Source organism: Tursiops truncatus, chromosome 21 (assembly GCF_011762595.2).
Source record: "Tursiops truncatus isolate mTurTru1 chromosome 21, mTurTru1.mat.Y, whole genome shotgun sequence".
Taxonomy (NCBI): Eukaryota; Metazoa; Chordata; class Mammalia; order Artiodactyla; family Delphinidae; genus Tursiops; species Tursiops truncatus.
The window spans coordinates 12,296,827-12,311,434 of NC_047054.1; the positions used below are offsets into that span (position 1 = coordinate 12,296,827).

The 14,608-nt window shown below is 46.0% G+C and overlaps 1 protein-coding gene across 9 annotated transcripts in view; it reads left to right on the forward strand.

Annotated features, from left to right (window-relative positions):
- Positions 1-927: 927 nt before the first annotated feature.
- The window catches only part of STOX2 (storkhead box 2), a 210,091-nt gene continuing 196,410 nt past the window's right edge, over positions 928-14,608 (forward strand). For 3 of the 9 annotated variants that reach the window (XM_073798563.1, XM_073798561.1, XM_073798562.1), the window contains exon 1: positions 928-1,291. In XM_073798563.1, the coding sequence (XP_073654664.1) occupies positions 928-1,291 (364 nt within the window). Of the gene's footprint in view, positions 1,292-1,371; positions 1,722-1,890; positions 2,047-14,608 lie in introns of those variants that run through there. The other 6 variants (XM_019921328.3, XM_073798570.1, XM_073798571.1 and 3 more) reach the window with 4 other exon arrangements.

The following is a 14,608-nucleotide window of genomic DNA, read 5'->3' on the forward strand; positions in this document are numbered from 1 at the left end:
CCAAACAGAGTTTGTATACAAAGAAGCTTAACGAAGTGGGGTTTTTTGGTTTGTTTCTTGTTTTCTTTTTTTTAAAAGCATGATCATTACCTTTCCTGGTAAATTTCCGTATCCTCTTCCTAAACGGAGGGTTGGGTAGGTAACGCTGGGAATGACTAGGTTTCTTCTATCTCAGGCCCACAGTACGTGATGGAGATACGGGAGGAGAGTTCCACGAGAGCGTGGGAGGAGGGACGGATGACAATTTTTCGTGGTTGACTAAGTTTTTAAAAAAGCCACTTCCAAGGGCACATCAACCAGTCAGCGAAGCCACTTGTTCCAGCAGGAGGTGGGAGGCGAGGGCGGAGTGGAGCGTGGGGAGGAGCGACACTCACCGCTCCGGACTCGGTGCCTTCCACGTGTCGCCGTGCGTCCCTGGCCCCGCCACCTAAACTCACACCCCGCCCCCGCCCCGGGCATCCGCACCCCGTCGACCACCTCCCGCAGCGGACTTTGGGGGATTCCTCCGGCCGAGTCCAGCCAGGAGGGTTCCCCGGACTCGGCGCGAACTGCCCGCCCCCTCCGGCGTCTCCGCCCCCCGCCGGGGCCGCCGGGCGCCGAGGGAGGCGAGGGTGCAGCGGCTGGAAAATTAGTGGTGCAGGGAGGGTGGCCTGGAGCTGCAGGTAATGCGCGCCAGCCGTCGGCCCGAGCGGGCTCCGCACGCCCTCCCCTCCCTCGCGTGGTGACCTGCTGCGCCCGCCGGCAGGCTGCGCGCAGGGGCTGCGCGGGGGCGTCCCCGGCATCTGGGCGCGGGATGTCTGGGGAAGCGGCCGGCCCGGGGGTGGGCACTAACGCTCTTCGTTTGTCGCGCAGCGCACTTCGCGCTGCTGTTCCCGGGAGCGGCGGGAGGCGACGGCTGCGGTGAGCGGGGTCGCGCGCGGACGCCGGATGCCTCCGAAGATGGAGAAGTTTCTGCAAATTGCGCCTCACTCTCTGGCCATCGTCCTGGGCCCCGCCGAGGGGCCGGCGGGGGAGAGGTCCGAGGCCGCCCGGCCCGCGTCCCCGGCCCAGCCCCGGCAGCTCGCCCGGCACCACATCGGCTACGAGATCTTCGCCGACTTCAAAGCCGAGAACATGCAGCACTTCTGGAACAAGAAGGTCACGGCCGCGGTGGCCGAGACGTTCTTCCTGGGCTGGATCGACGAGCAGGTCCTGCTAATCCAGGGCAAGGAGGAGCATCTGGAGGCGCTGCGCGAGGGCTGGTCGCGCCGGGCGCTGCGGCCGCCCTCGGGCTTCCACATCCGCTGCCTGGGTGAGTCCGGCCGCCTCCCGCCCTGTCCCGTCTTGTCGCGCCGCGGGAACCCCCCCATCCCCCCCATTCCCCCCCGCTGCCCCGCCCGAGCCGGCGCGCTGGCCCCGCTCCCCCCGGGCGCCCGCGCCTCTCTCCACCCCCGCGCCGCGCCCGGGGAGGGGCCGGCAGCCTGGGCGAGTGCTGGACTGGGGAGCTTCCTGGCACCTAAACCGCGGATCTGTACCTTGGCGAGCACGCCGCCTCTGGCCAGCTGGCGGGAGCCTCCCCGGCTGCCCCGGTGAGGCTGTGCCTGCGGCCTGCCGGGTGGGCGGCGGCGCGGGAGGCTCGGCGGGGCCGCGGCCGCTTCGGGTCTGCGGGTCTCACCTTCTGAGCTCGGCTGGGGCCGGGGGCGCGTGTGCGGACGCGGGAGAAGTGGAGAGACAGCGCTCAGGTAGCTTCGGGTGGCAGCGGGCTCGGCCGCGGGAGGCGGCAGCGAGCGGGCCAGGTGCGCGGGCGTCCCCGGCGCGTCCTTTCCTGGGGCGGCGACCCGGCCCGGCCGCGTTTGCCTCGGGAGACGCGTCCCTCCGCCCCCTCCGTGTGGGTTGACTCTTAAGCGCCGCTGCGTCCTTGCAAGACTGAGCTGCAGGTTTCGTTGCCTCCAGTACATGTTTCTTCAAGTCATTTTGTGAGTTTGAAGGAAGGGATACGAGGAGGACAGTGGAAAGCCTGATCCTCAGCAAAAGAGAAAACCGTGTCCGGGGAAGAAAGCCCGAAAGGTGATATTCGCTGCCGCACTTCCAGTGCTGTCTCGACCTGCTGTTTTGTTTTGTTTTGTTTTTAATTGCATTACTTCATATGTATTTTTCTTAATCTAGTTTGCATCCCTTTTAGACTTTACTTTTTAGTTTTGTACTTTGGGCTCGGTGGCTTAAGGCGTATATAGTACAGAGTAATGTTTTGTGAAACGATTTGAGGAAAGAAAGCGTTCTTTCTAGTCCCACGGTTTAGAAATTCTTTCGTGACATTTTGGGAAGAGGTCAAAAGTTCAAACGCTAAAAGACTGAAGAGCCGCCTTTTTCGTTCGCCAGGGTTGTTAGGCTACCTTCCGCCGAAGGAATAGCTTTTACCTGCTGAAGTGCCTTCCTCTATACATATGGCAAATTTATAGCATCTTTTTTGTTTTGTTGTGTTTTGTCTATTTTCACATAGCAGAAATCTTCCTTTATAAAGCTTCCTTTAGATAAAAAATAGTAAAGCTTGAATCTTGTATGTTTTATAACCTGTGCTGAATTTCAGAAGGTGTCTTAACTTTCTTTTTTGACGTTAGCAAAAACCTCAGTGGAGTCCCTGTAATTAAGCTGCCTTAGTAAAGGGTCAAGATCTGCTCTCCTACTGTAGAACTGCAACACACTAGGAAGTAAGAATATATGTAATCACTTGTATGCACTGTAGAGATTGCATTTTAATAGTTTTAAACTTGACTTCATGATTATTTTTTACTTTTCATTTTGGAAAATTTAAGCAATTTGCAAAACTCGTACGGGGGTTCCCCTCCCCACCCTTGTTTGCGAGGTTAAGAGGTTAGGATTCCAAGACCCGGAGTGGATGCCTGAAACCCCGGATGAACCCTTGTATATACTGTTTTTTTCCTATACCTCCATACTTATGATGAAATTTAATGTTAAAATTAGGCACAGTAAGAGAATATCTGAATTGCTAGCATCATTACTCTTGCGCTTTGGAGCCATTGTTAAGTAAAGTAATGGTTACTTGAACACAAACACTGCGATACCACCCCTGTTGAAGTGATGCTGGCCAGGCGGCTGCTAAGTGACTAATGGGCAGGCAGGTAACCTACACGGCACGGATTCGCTGGGCAAAGGGATGATTCACACCCCAGGACGGGGTAGGATGGGGAGAGAGTTCATGAAGCTACTCAGAATGGCACCCAATTTAAAATGTATGAATTATTTCTGGAATTTTCCATTTAATATTTTGGGACCTCAGGGGACTGCAGGTAACTGAAACAGCAACTGCGGAAGCAAAACCACAGATAAGGGGGGTGTCCTGTGTAATCAAAAATACTATATTGAATCCCCATGAATCCATCATCTAACTTCAAAATTTATCAGCACATGGACAATCTCACTCCATCTATAAATCTCCCCCACCATTTGAAATCCCAGACGTTGTATCAATAGCATTTGATTTGTAAATATTTCCGTAGTTCATATATTTTTTCATTTTAGCAGAATGTGTGAACTTCTAGGAATTGGCGATCTGTCATATTAAGCAAGGAGAACTATTTTGGCAATTTTAAAGGTTCGAGATTGCTGTAGTTGATTGACTATTGCCTGTTGCCTGGGCAGCTTGAACTGTCTCAGGCTGACGGGCAGCTGGTGGGTTTAGCAGCTGCACGGGCTCAGCCCTTAACTCAGTACCGTGATGACAAGCGAGGGGACTGCCTCCTGAAACCAGCATCAGATACAGGAGCATGGGTGATGCCTTCTGGGATCCAAGTGGTTAACTTTTCTGAACTGTCTTGGGGGTTCAGAATTCCTCAGAATTCTGGTTTTGCTCAGTAATAATGGTAAAATGCTGAATTGTGTGCGACAGTTTATCTCCTATAAAAATTCTCTTAGGGAACCTCAGTGTCTGCTGCAAAGCTTCCCAATTTTTTGTTGCAAGATCTTTTATGGAGCCTTGAAACTCCGAAGTCTGGGAGCCCCTGATGACTGGCTCACAACCTTTTATTCCAAGTCACAATATATGTGTGGACAAGTTCATGCGCTCAAAAATACAGGAAACAAACTCCAAACCACGAAGGTGTACTCAGAGGGAGCCTAGCTGTAAATCTGGAAAGACTGAGCGCCACTGTCGTAGGAATCCCTTGACTCCATCTAATTTATATACGCAAAAGCAGGAGCTGAGCACTGTCTGTGGGACTTTATCATTAGTAATGCATTTCTTGCAGGATAACTTTCAACTGATCCCTCAGACTGTGCTACCTATATTATCAGTTACTTTCATGTAGTTTTGTGACTTTCCCTAATTATTTCATGGGTGTAAAACAGCCACAAAACCAGACACATAGATGAGCATTACAGAAGGCATTATATTTCCTCTTGTCGAACCGGAATTAAATTCATCAGTCACAAGTAGTCCTCTTAAATAACCGGTAGGCAAATGCCAGTTTACATTTTATTATACTTATGGTAAATAAGTATTCACGAAATTTGCTTGTTTTCCGGGTGGTCTCTGAGAGCCCATCTTGGAGCGTGGTAATAAAATTGTTCTGTTAGATCCTCCCAGTGAGGAAAAGGGAGGAATGGCTTTGCTCCATCTTGAGTTCCCGTTCTCCTGTGTGTGCGCGCGTGTGCATGTGCGTGTGCGTGTGCGTGCGTGTGTGTGTATTAACCCACCCCGGAGTGGAGAGAGAGGGGTGGACAAGAGGTCTGCCCAGACCCCCTTTTCTGGCTGTGCCCCAGCGCAGTTGAGGCAAGCCTACACTTTTACAGCAGGATTGAAAACAAGTTAGTGTTTTGCTTTGTAACTTGAAACATGCGTCTTGAAGTTGCCAGCAATCCAGATTACTTTTGCCTGTAATTCCAAAAGTATGTGGTTCTAACCACACACATTTCAGGTGGGGATTGGACAAGGAGGAGATGATTATGGATCCAACAAGAAGCAGGGAATTAAGCAACTCAAAGGAAAAATAGTTTTGACCTGGGATATTCAAATCCACTGCTTAGAAATGACCTGCTAGCGTATTTCAATCCACTACTTAGAAATGACCTACTCTGGGCATGTAGAAAAAATAGTTCAGGCATTTTCTTTCCAGGACCCTCAAAAGGGATATGTGTGTGCAGGAAACCAGGAATGTTTTAAAATTGTGCTGTGTATTCTGATTAAACTCTAAATTAAACCCCATACGTGTTCATTGAGTGCCCGCTAGTGCCAGGCTCTGTGTCCCTCCCGAGATTATAAAGATTGATGAGGCACTCAGGCTTTTCGGAGATGCTGACGCAAGAACTGAGAGCGCGAGGAGGGCTCTGAGGACGGGAGTAAAGAGCAGGTACTCCTGCCTGGTGGGCTGGGAGGGGGGTTCCCAGCAGAGAGGATTGCGCTAAGCCTTGTGCAGATGCCGGCTGCCAGGGCTTCCTCCAGAACAGGAGTGCTTTCCCACCGGGGCAGGACGGCGTTGGGGAGGTCCTGACACGTTTGGGAACTGGCTGGCTGGGGCTGGGGTGGGCAGTGGTGCGATAAGACAGTGGGAAGGGAAGCTTGGGCCACAGGTGATGACTGGGAAGCCCTGGTAGCTTTTGAGCAGGGGGAGGGGTGACACAGTTTGATCTTAGGTAGAATGAGAATTCTGGGGCCGGTGAGGGCGCTGGATGGGACTGGGAGGGGGTTGGACGCAGTTGCACCAGCTAAAGGTCTATTGAAAGCGTCGTGGGGAGAGATGGTGGGTGCTGTGTGAGTGCATTTGTTCTCTTATGGTACCTTCCCATGGTCAAGGCTCTGCGTGCTACGGAAGGTATCACGTTAGCCTGCTTGAGTCTAGAGGGCCTTCCAGTCCCAGCCCCACACCCAGAGGCCCTTGAGCAGAGCCTAGATGCTCCTCCCTCCTGGGGCTTCTGGGGTTTCCCCACCCGCCAGCCTTATCCAGGTCCGGCAATCTCCACAGATTCTCCTAATTTCGGATCTCAGGGAGCATGGCTCAGTGTCTCTGTCTTCTCCAGTGACTCTTTATACTTTCCCCATTTATCCTTAGATATTAACAGAGGACCAAACATGCTTTTTAGGCTTTAAATCAGGACTTATGTTTTAAATTAGAAAAATTTTTAGCCGGAGTATCCCTGAAACTCACATAATATTATATGTCAGCTATATGTCAATAAAAAGAAAATTGTTTAGAACATATGGGCATCAAGCCTTTATTCTATTCCAACATCTTTATTGGTTTTCTCAGAAAGTTGCTCTCTTAAAGTGGTTTCTCCAAGTAGTAAATTTTTAAGACAATTGTTTTAAAAATGTATACTCCAAAAGAATTTGTATATATCCCAACCAAAAGTTGACTCATTTAAGTCAACTTAAAATTGAATAAGTGTCCTAAGCTCATGGCTGGGATTGCCTCATGAGTGTTGTAAAGATTTTGGAATTGGAGATACTGAGTCATTCAACAATTGGAGAACCTTCTGTCTTCTAGGATTTGTTCTGGGAACTGAAGTGGAGAACAAGTCAGACACAGCCCTTGTACTTTTGCAGATTCCGTTCTAGGGGGTGCAACAGACATCTCAGAAATTAAGCAAAGAAATTAGAATTTCAGAGAGTTTTAAGTTCTGTAAAAATTGAGCAGGTGATAGAGAGTGACGAGAAGATATGAGACGATAGCTAACACTTACTGATCGTTTACTATTTCCTAAGTGCTATCTTTTTGTTAACCAACCTTTAAAACTATTTAGGTATCATTATTTTACCCATTTTGCAAATGGAGACATTGTGGAACAGAGTGACAAGTACTTCTCCAAAGGTACCTAGTTAGTAAGCTAGAGAGAGGGGGTCTGGACCCAGGCAGCGTTATTTTTGTTTGCGTGTTTCTTTTTTGTCATACAGATAGGATTCAGGTTCAGGTTGTCCTGGCCAAAATTTCCTTCCCAGCCCCCAGTACATACAACCTCCCAACAGTTTAGGGTGCCAGGTAGCCCAATGGCAGCCGGTTTGCTTGGAGGCGGCTGGGTTCTTCTTTTCCATTAGATAACACAAAGAAAAAGGGAAACCAGTGCTGGGTCCAGGATGCCGCCTGAGACCATCCTGCTTGAGCTTCCTTTAGGCCAAACAGGTCGGTCCATTGCTTTGTGTGGTTTAATAATCTTTCTGCAGGGCTTTCTCACAGGAGGGCGGATTCTTCATTTTCTGCCCCAAAGCCACATTCCCTGCCAGTGCTTTGAGTGACAGCTCTATAATGCCCCTTATTTCGTGTAGCACCTGACTGATGGATGAGCTGTCGGCCAACAGTGGAGGAGCAGATGAAAATCAGCTTGAACGCTGGAGGAACAGAAAGGAAAGCCATGAGGCTGGGGCTTGTTAAGCCAGCCAGAGAATGGAAGGTGTGGCAGGAGGTGAGGTCAGAGGGGCTGGCCAGCTCCAGGCCACGTGGAGCCTCCTGGAGTTTTATTCTGTGCTGACAAGGCAGCAGGCATCCAGTAAACATAGAGCCCTGGGTTGGGGTCTGTAGAATGTCCAGAAAATCGTCAGACGTGGGCCTCCCTCCTAGAGAAGCTTACGTCTCATATTAAAATCTCAGGGTTAAGGTTAGACAGTGAACAGGGATGCATCTCAAGTTTTGTTCATTTCTAGCTAGTCATAAAGATATTTTTATGAATTACCTCACTCTGGCTCAAAGAAATTTTCAGTAACGGTGTGTCAGTTTCATCGTAGTAAAGCGTTTAGAATGAACTTCTGAGACTCAAGGCCTTGTTGTGATAACTGAGAGGCTTTATCTGTTTCACCTCTTAACTGCTGAATGCTGGTCTTGAGCATATATTTCCCTCTTGCGTTAAGAGGTGAATTTACAGGTTATCCCAAGTTCTTTTCAAAGGGGCATAAAACCGAAAGGCCCATCTGTGTTTCTTGTGCTGGAGTGAGGGCCCTCAGGTGCTTTCTGTTCCTGAGGTCACCACACATTTAGGGGTAAAAAACCCAGAGAGATTTGTTGTATCCAAAGTACTTGCTACAAATAATTTCAAATGTTTCATTCTGCTTAAAATATCCCACACAGAGATGTGTGCTCACCTTCAAAATCGAATTTTCAGGTGTGGGGTGGGTTTTAACATAGTCAGCTGGATTGTACTTGTATCATTATTCTGCTCACTCGACATGGGTAGAAACACGTTTTGAACGCCTCCATTCTGTATCATAGCTATAGACTTAATATAATCACAGGCATTCCTTAATTGGTGGGAACTAATTATCTGATGTATAGTTTATCTCAATGAGGAGGTTGCATAGATGTATTGATAAAGTACAAGCTATCAATACAAGAATATAATCTATTAGTATATATTATATATGCACACACATTTATCCTTGAGAAGGTCCATGCCAAGAGCTTTGTAGTAAACTTAAGTCACACTGGCGTTGGAGGATGCGGCCCTTGATATTTTGATATCAGTCTCTCTTGATAGAGAAGAGTAAACTTGGACACTGTCAAGGGTCAGGTATCGCTTTTTTTTTTTTTTTTTTTTTTGTGCGGTATGCGGGCCTCTCACTGTTGTGGCCTTTCCCGTTGCGGAGCACAGGCTCCGGACGCGCAGGCTCAGCGGCCGTGGCTGACGGGCCCAGCAGCTCCGCGGCATGTGGGATCTTCCCGGACCGGGACACAAAGCCGTGTCCCCTGCATCGGCAGGTGGACTCTCAACCACTGCGCCACCAGGGAAGCCTCAGGGTCAGGTATCTCTTTAAAGAATTTGACAAATGATTTGGATAAAGAGGTAAAGGGGTTCATCAGAGTCTTGGGGGTGAAGGCCTCCTAGGGGGCAGACCCAAGTAATGTGAAAGGCCACAGGATGGTGGTGGCCACCACGTGGAACGGCCCCAGGACTTGAGATGTTCTTGTGCTGTTAACGCGATGGAAGCGTACCTCCGTGCTGGCGATGCTACTCTTAAGGCTCAAACACACACAGTAAAATTCTTCCATTTTCTCAATTTCTTGTGAAGGTCCTATAATAGAATTTTCTATAACGAGAGCCCATCTGTCGATGTAAAATGACGTGTCTCTGAAACCGGGATGTCACCTCCTCCTTCCCAATACCAAACACGTGGGGAGCCTCTAAAGCCCCCGGTCTGCATGGATGCTGGCTGGTTAATAGTACGTCCAAAATAACCTCCTCCTCATGAATCTGTGGGTCCCCGGCGGTCCCCAAAGGCATCCCAGCGTCTCTAAGCGGTGGGCTCAGTCTGGCGGGATTGCACCTTATTACCACCTGAGATCGCCGCAGACTTTAAGATGAGCACGCCGGTGCTCAGAGGGTGCTGCTGGAAGATGACTGTGGCTGCATCCTCTCTTAGCATTTCCTTCCATCACTGCCACCCTTCCCCCAGTGCTGTGTCAGACACCCTCCTCCCCACGTTGTCTACTTTCCCTCTCGGGTTTGGGCAATTTTTCCCTTTAAATCTTGCAACAGAAGATGATGATTTCATCTCTGCCCTTCTGCTTCTAAGTAAAGTCCTCCCCGCCCTGAATTTTTTAGAAACTGAAGTTCTCCTTATGTGTCCATTTCCACGACACTGGAGCTCAGCACCTGCTCTTCTAAGGAACATTATCTTCGGAGATTCCAGGCTACGCACACCTTTGGAAGTGACCTTCATGAGTCCAAGATAGTGTCCAATGACACTTTCATTCTGAAAAAGAGGGGAGAACCTTCTACATGTTTAGTGCCTTAGAGGGGATTGATTTTCAAAACAAAATTTTATTTATTTACAGATATTCCCAAACCTGTGGCTCTTGCCCCTTTAGGCTGCTTTGTGCTCTTGGGAAGGTCCTGCAGTTCCCAGCCACCTGTCAGCCGAGGCTGCCCACAGCCTGGCCTGAGGCTGGAAGTGTTTGCAGCCACTCCTGCATGATTCCCATTTCCTTCCCTCTTTGAATTCTCTCTTTCTCTCTTTATTTTAATAGAATAGCTGGGCAAGTGTCCATATCTTTATTGTTTTTTTTTTTAGTATTTATTTTTATTTATTTATTTTTATTTTTAGGCTGTGCCAGGTCTTACTTGCGGCATGTGGGCTTCTTAACTGTGGCATGTGGACTCTTAGTTGTGGCATGCATATGGGATCTAGTTCCCTGACCACGGATTGAATCCGGGCCCCCTGCATTGGGAGCGCAGAGTCTTACCTACTGGACCACCAGGGAAGTGGTCTCTTTGAAGTCTTAAATGACTTAAAGTGACACCTTCTCAAGGCGGCAGTTGTGCTTTATCCACACGGTCACAGACCCACCAACCCTCCAGCTCAATGACTTAATACTTCTGCTTGTCTGGCCGGGGTCCCTGTGGGTGGGTTGAGCCGGGAGGCTGTGCCTCGGCGAGTTGAGATGGACCCTGTGGGAAATGGAAGGGGAAACGACAGGAGGGTGGGAGGATACAAGTGCATGACTGCACGTGAAAAATGGCAACTGGATACAGAAGAAGAGAAATAAAGGGTGCAGGGATCACATGGAAACCGCCTGCTTTATGTGAGGTGCAGGACGATTTCAAGTTGGAAAGAGTCTTGCCAGGAATCAGGTCCTCTTCTCGGCAGTTTGATTTACCTGTCAGACAGCGCTGGGGGTCGGGGCTGAGCTCTCTGCATTTTTTCTGCCCATCCTGCCAAGGCTAGGAGGAGCGTTACAGGATCTGATCTGTGGTCCTGCAGGAGAGGGGTTTTCTCCCTGCCGTGTGGAAAGATCTGTCCAGTCTGGACAGTTCACGTTAGCTTCTTTATCTCTGCTTCTGGCCAAAAACCAGACACTTCTGGACTCCTCCAGAGGAGAGGAAAGGATGACACAGTTCAGTGAACACTGCCATCCTTCTGGAAAGAAATTCCAACTCTTTTTTTCATTGATTATAGTCATGCATGTGCCATAGTCTCATTCTGTTGTCACCATTTGCCCAGATCCTCAAACCGTCTTCTTCCAAGACCACCTCTTTCCCTCTAGGTTCTTATGGCTAGTCCTTCCCCCCTTGGTTCATTCTGTTTGGGTCTTGATAATATCAGCTTGGGAAGACTTGGAAAGCCTGCTGACTTTGCAGTTAATACAGAATCGCAGGGGACATGAATGCTTCTTTTTGTTGTTGTTGTTATGGGAGACTTTCTAACCAGCATAATTTGTCTAGGTTGATCACTCTCCTTTCATCAGAGTCTGGTTATTAATTTGTAAAAAAAAAAAAAGGCTTTAAGTTAGTAGACTGAAGCCCTAATGTAGAAAAATGAAAGCAGTACTTTAGAAACCACATCTCTGAACGCGCCAGATGACGGTGGTTACTCTAGCATCTTTCTTCTACTCTTCCCTGTATTTTTTAACATTTCCTCTTATACTAAAGAAGGAACATTCTAGAGGGCAGTTTTTATGCCATTTGCTCCTTCATTTTATTAAATGTTTACTGACTCTATTTCAGAGTTGGGGGAAGGGGTGAGTGGGGTAGGGAGAGGAGGAAAAAGAAGAATGAACTTTTATTAATGTTCACTGTAGGTCAGGAATTGTTCTAAGCACTTTAGTATATTGTCTCATTTAATCCTTACAGAGGTCATGCTAACATTCTATAGAAGAGGACACTGAGGTTCAGAGAGTAACCTTACATGAGCAAGAGATCTCATATTTCAGTCCAGCCATCTGACTCCAGAGTCAGAGCTGTTAGCCCTTTTAAAACTGCTTGTCATTTCTGCTGGACGAAGATTTTGACTTTGATCACGATCACTGATAATGTTTTCTTCTTGTACTGTAATTTCTTCTGAAGGTTAAACACAGTAGACTGCTTTATATTATGATTTGTGGAGCTTGCTTAAAACACACAGCTTTATGTCACCAAATAAATGAAGCAGAGTGTTAAAGACAATACTGTGGTCTTGATATTTAAAATGCAGGATCAGCAGCTGGTTGCAGGATAGTGGCTGTGCCAGATGTTTATTCAAATGTTGCCAAACAGGAGCCTTAGAAAGTAATTGATACAATTTTTGCTACCAACTGAAATATTCCTTTTTATAAAAATAAAGGGGCAGTGTAAAATGTACTGAGAAAATTGTTTTAATGAGAAAATGGGATATGGTGCTATAAGGCAAATTCATCACATTGTTCTTCACTGTTTAATTTTTCTTCTTTTTTGAGGTTTCAGGATTAAATGTCATTTATGTTTTTACATTCTATGAGTAAGCGAATTATCAGCTCTATTTTACTGAATCTAATTTGAAGTCTTTGCTGATCTTAGTAAGGTGTTCCTATTTTCCTAGCCAGGTATTTTTATTTTCTGCATTAAAAGTTACATTAAGTGTGTTAATGTAACTCTTGAATTGTCCTAACTTAAAAAAAATTAATTTGGTGTGATAAAGTGTATTTCAATTACTTTTGGTTATGATGCTAGAAGAAGTTTTTCTTTTTTTAAGAAAATTAGCAAAGATATAGATTTTGGGGATGAAGTATTGGGTAATATGATTTACACAGTCCACGTATGATTGTTAAAATATGAAGTCATGAAGGCTATAAAATTGCTGTTGAATACAGCTTTGGCTATATCCCATAAGTTTAGTATATAATATTCTCATTGCTGTGATCATCTCAGCAGTCTATAATTAGTATTTCGATTTCTCTTTGGCCTAGTAACTATTTTGGAGAAGTTTCTTTCTCTCCTTTTCCCCACAGAAATTGTGAATTTTAAAAAAAAGTTGTCATTGATTTCTTACGCTGTTTTGCAGTTGTCAGAATGTCAACTCTGTAACATGTATTTTTTTCAAGTTTACTGACATTTTGTTACCTAATATAGAACAAGATCTATTTTTCATAGAAACTTGAAACAAGGAATTTTAAAAAATAACTTCTGTTATTAAATTTATATTATATTGTTTAACTCTTCTATGTTCTCATTTTTTTGGTACGGTTTATTTGTCAGACTGTGATAAGTGTGCTAATGTCATCTTTCCAAAATTATGTGATTTCTTTCACTGTATTACAATAGCTTTAACTTTATGTATTTTGATATCCAACACATATCTTTACTATTGATTTTTGCCTTTTATATACATATAAGTATACATAGTTGTATATCTGTGTAAATTATACATATTCATATAAATGTATGTACATTTATGTAACATACAAGTACACACTAAACACAGAATCCTCTCTCATCCCTTTTACCCTGAAATCTTTTTCCAAAATTAATATTGCCGTCTCTGCTTTTTGCTTGTTATATCACTGCCACCTTTTTCTTTTTAATCTTTTGTATCTTTTTGTTTCAGTGTGTTTTATAAACAGGATATAGAGTTTGCATTTTAACCCAATATGAAGAGTATTTGTCTTTTTAGGAATAGTGAACCCCTAAGTGTATTATAATAACTGATATGTTTGCTCTGGTTTGAAACTTTTATATTTCACAGGAAGGCCCTACAGTATCAGCTTTTTAAAAATAATTTACGTTGAACCGAAGTAGCGTACCATTTTTACAAATGAGTTAAGTACCTTCTTTGGTGCTTTGCTTTTGACCTTGTAACTAGAGCAATAGTTTGCAACCTGGTTATTCTATAGATGAGTGAACCCCAAATTGTCTACCACTGATCCTAAGGAGTGAAGCAGAGAGAGAGACAACCACAGCTGCTAACCTGCAGTTCCAGGAAGGAGCCAGCGTAGACCTAAGTTAGTAAAACATCCACTTCCTGACCTAGAAACCCCCTTTGGACAGTGTTGGGCTAGAGGCTGTGGAGGATGCTTCTGCTTGACCAGGTCTCAAAGGACAGGGAGGGTGCATGGGCAGCGGCACCCAGTTAGCACTTGGTCCTGTCCAAAACGTCCATAAGACATTTGGTCCATGCCCAAAGGTCCTTAATATTTGGTCCTGTCCAAAGCCATTTGTCATGGACCAAATATGCTCATGAAAGTTTTGGACAGGACCAAATGTCCTGCAAGGGTGGAGGCTACATCAATGTCATTTGGAAACTGGATTTTTTGTTTTGTTTTATTTTTGTCTGTCAGTTTATACTATGCAAGAGTCTTAGATCCCGGATCAAAAGCAGAAAGGTGAGGGATGTTGGCATTGCTGCCGAGTTAAACTGGCTCACAAAGCAAGCAGCATTCTCAGGCAATTCTAGAAAGAAGTTTTCAGATAGTACAAGCACCAGACTGTCCCTTTGGGTGACAGTTTTGGAAATTGTCACTCTCCCCTTGTGTTAAATCTTCCATCTCTTCCATGTGGAGGAGATTCATTTATGTTTGAAACTACTTATACCAAATCAAGGAATAAATAAAGACAAGAAAGAGAATAGAAGCTTCTTGTAACAGGGGCACATCTTCAGTTTGAGGAAGTCCGTGAAGACAGAATCAGATGGAAATTGCTGATGGCAATAACTCAGCAACATGTGACTAATTACTGTAGGAAAAAGGTTTAATTTGATGAATTTTTTTCCCTCCTCTTTCTTCTTTTAAAAATGAACACTTTATGGGAATTCCCTGGCGGTCCAGTGGTTAGGACTCTGCACTTTCACTGCCAGGGCCCAGGTTCAATCCCCGTTCGGAGAACTAAGATCCTGCAAGCCATGTGATGCAGCCAAAAAAAAAAAAAAGACCAAAAAATGAACAAATAAAAAACAACAACA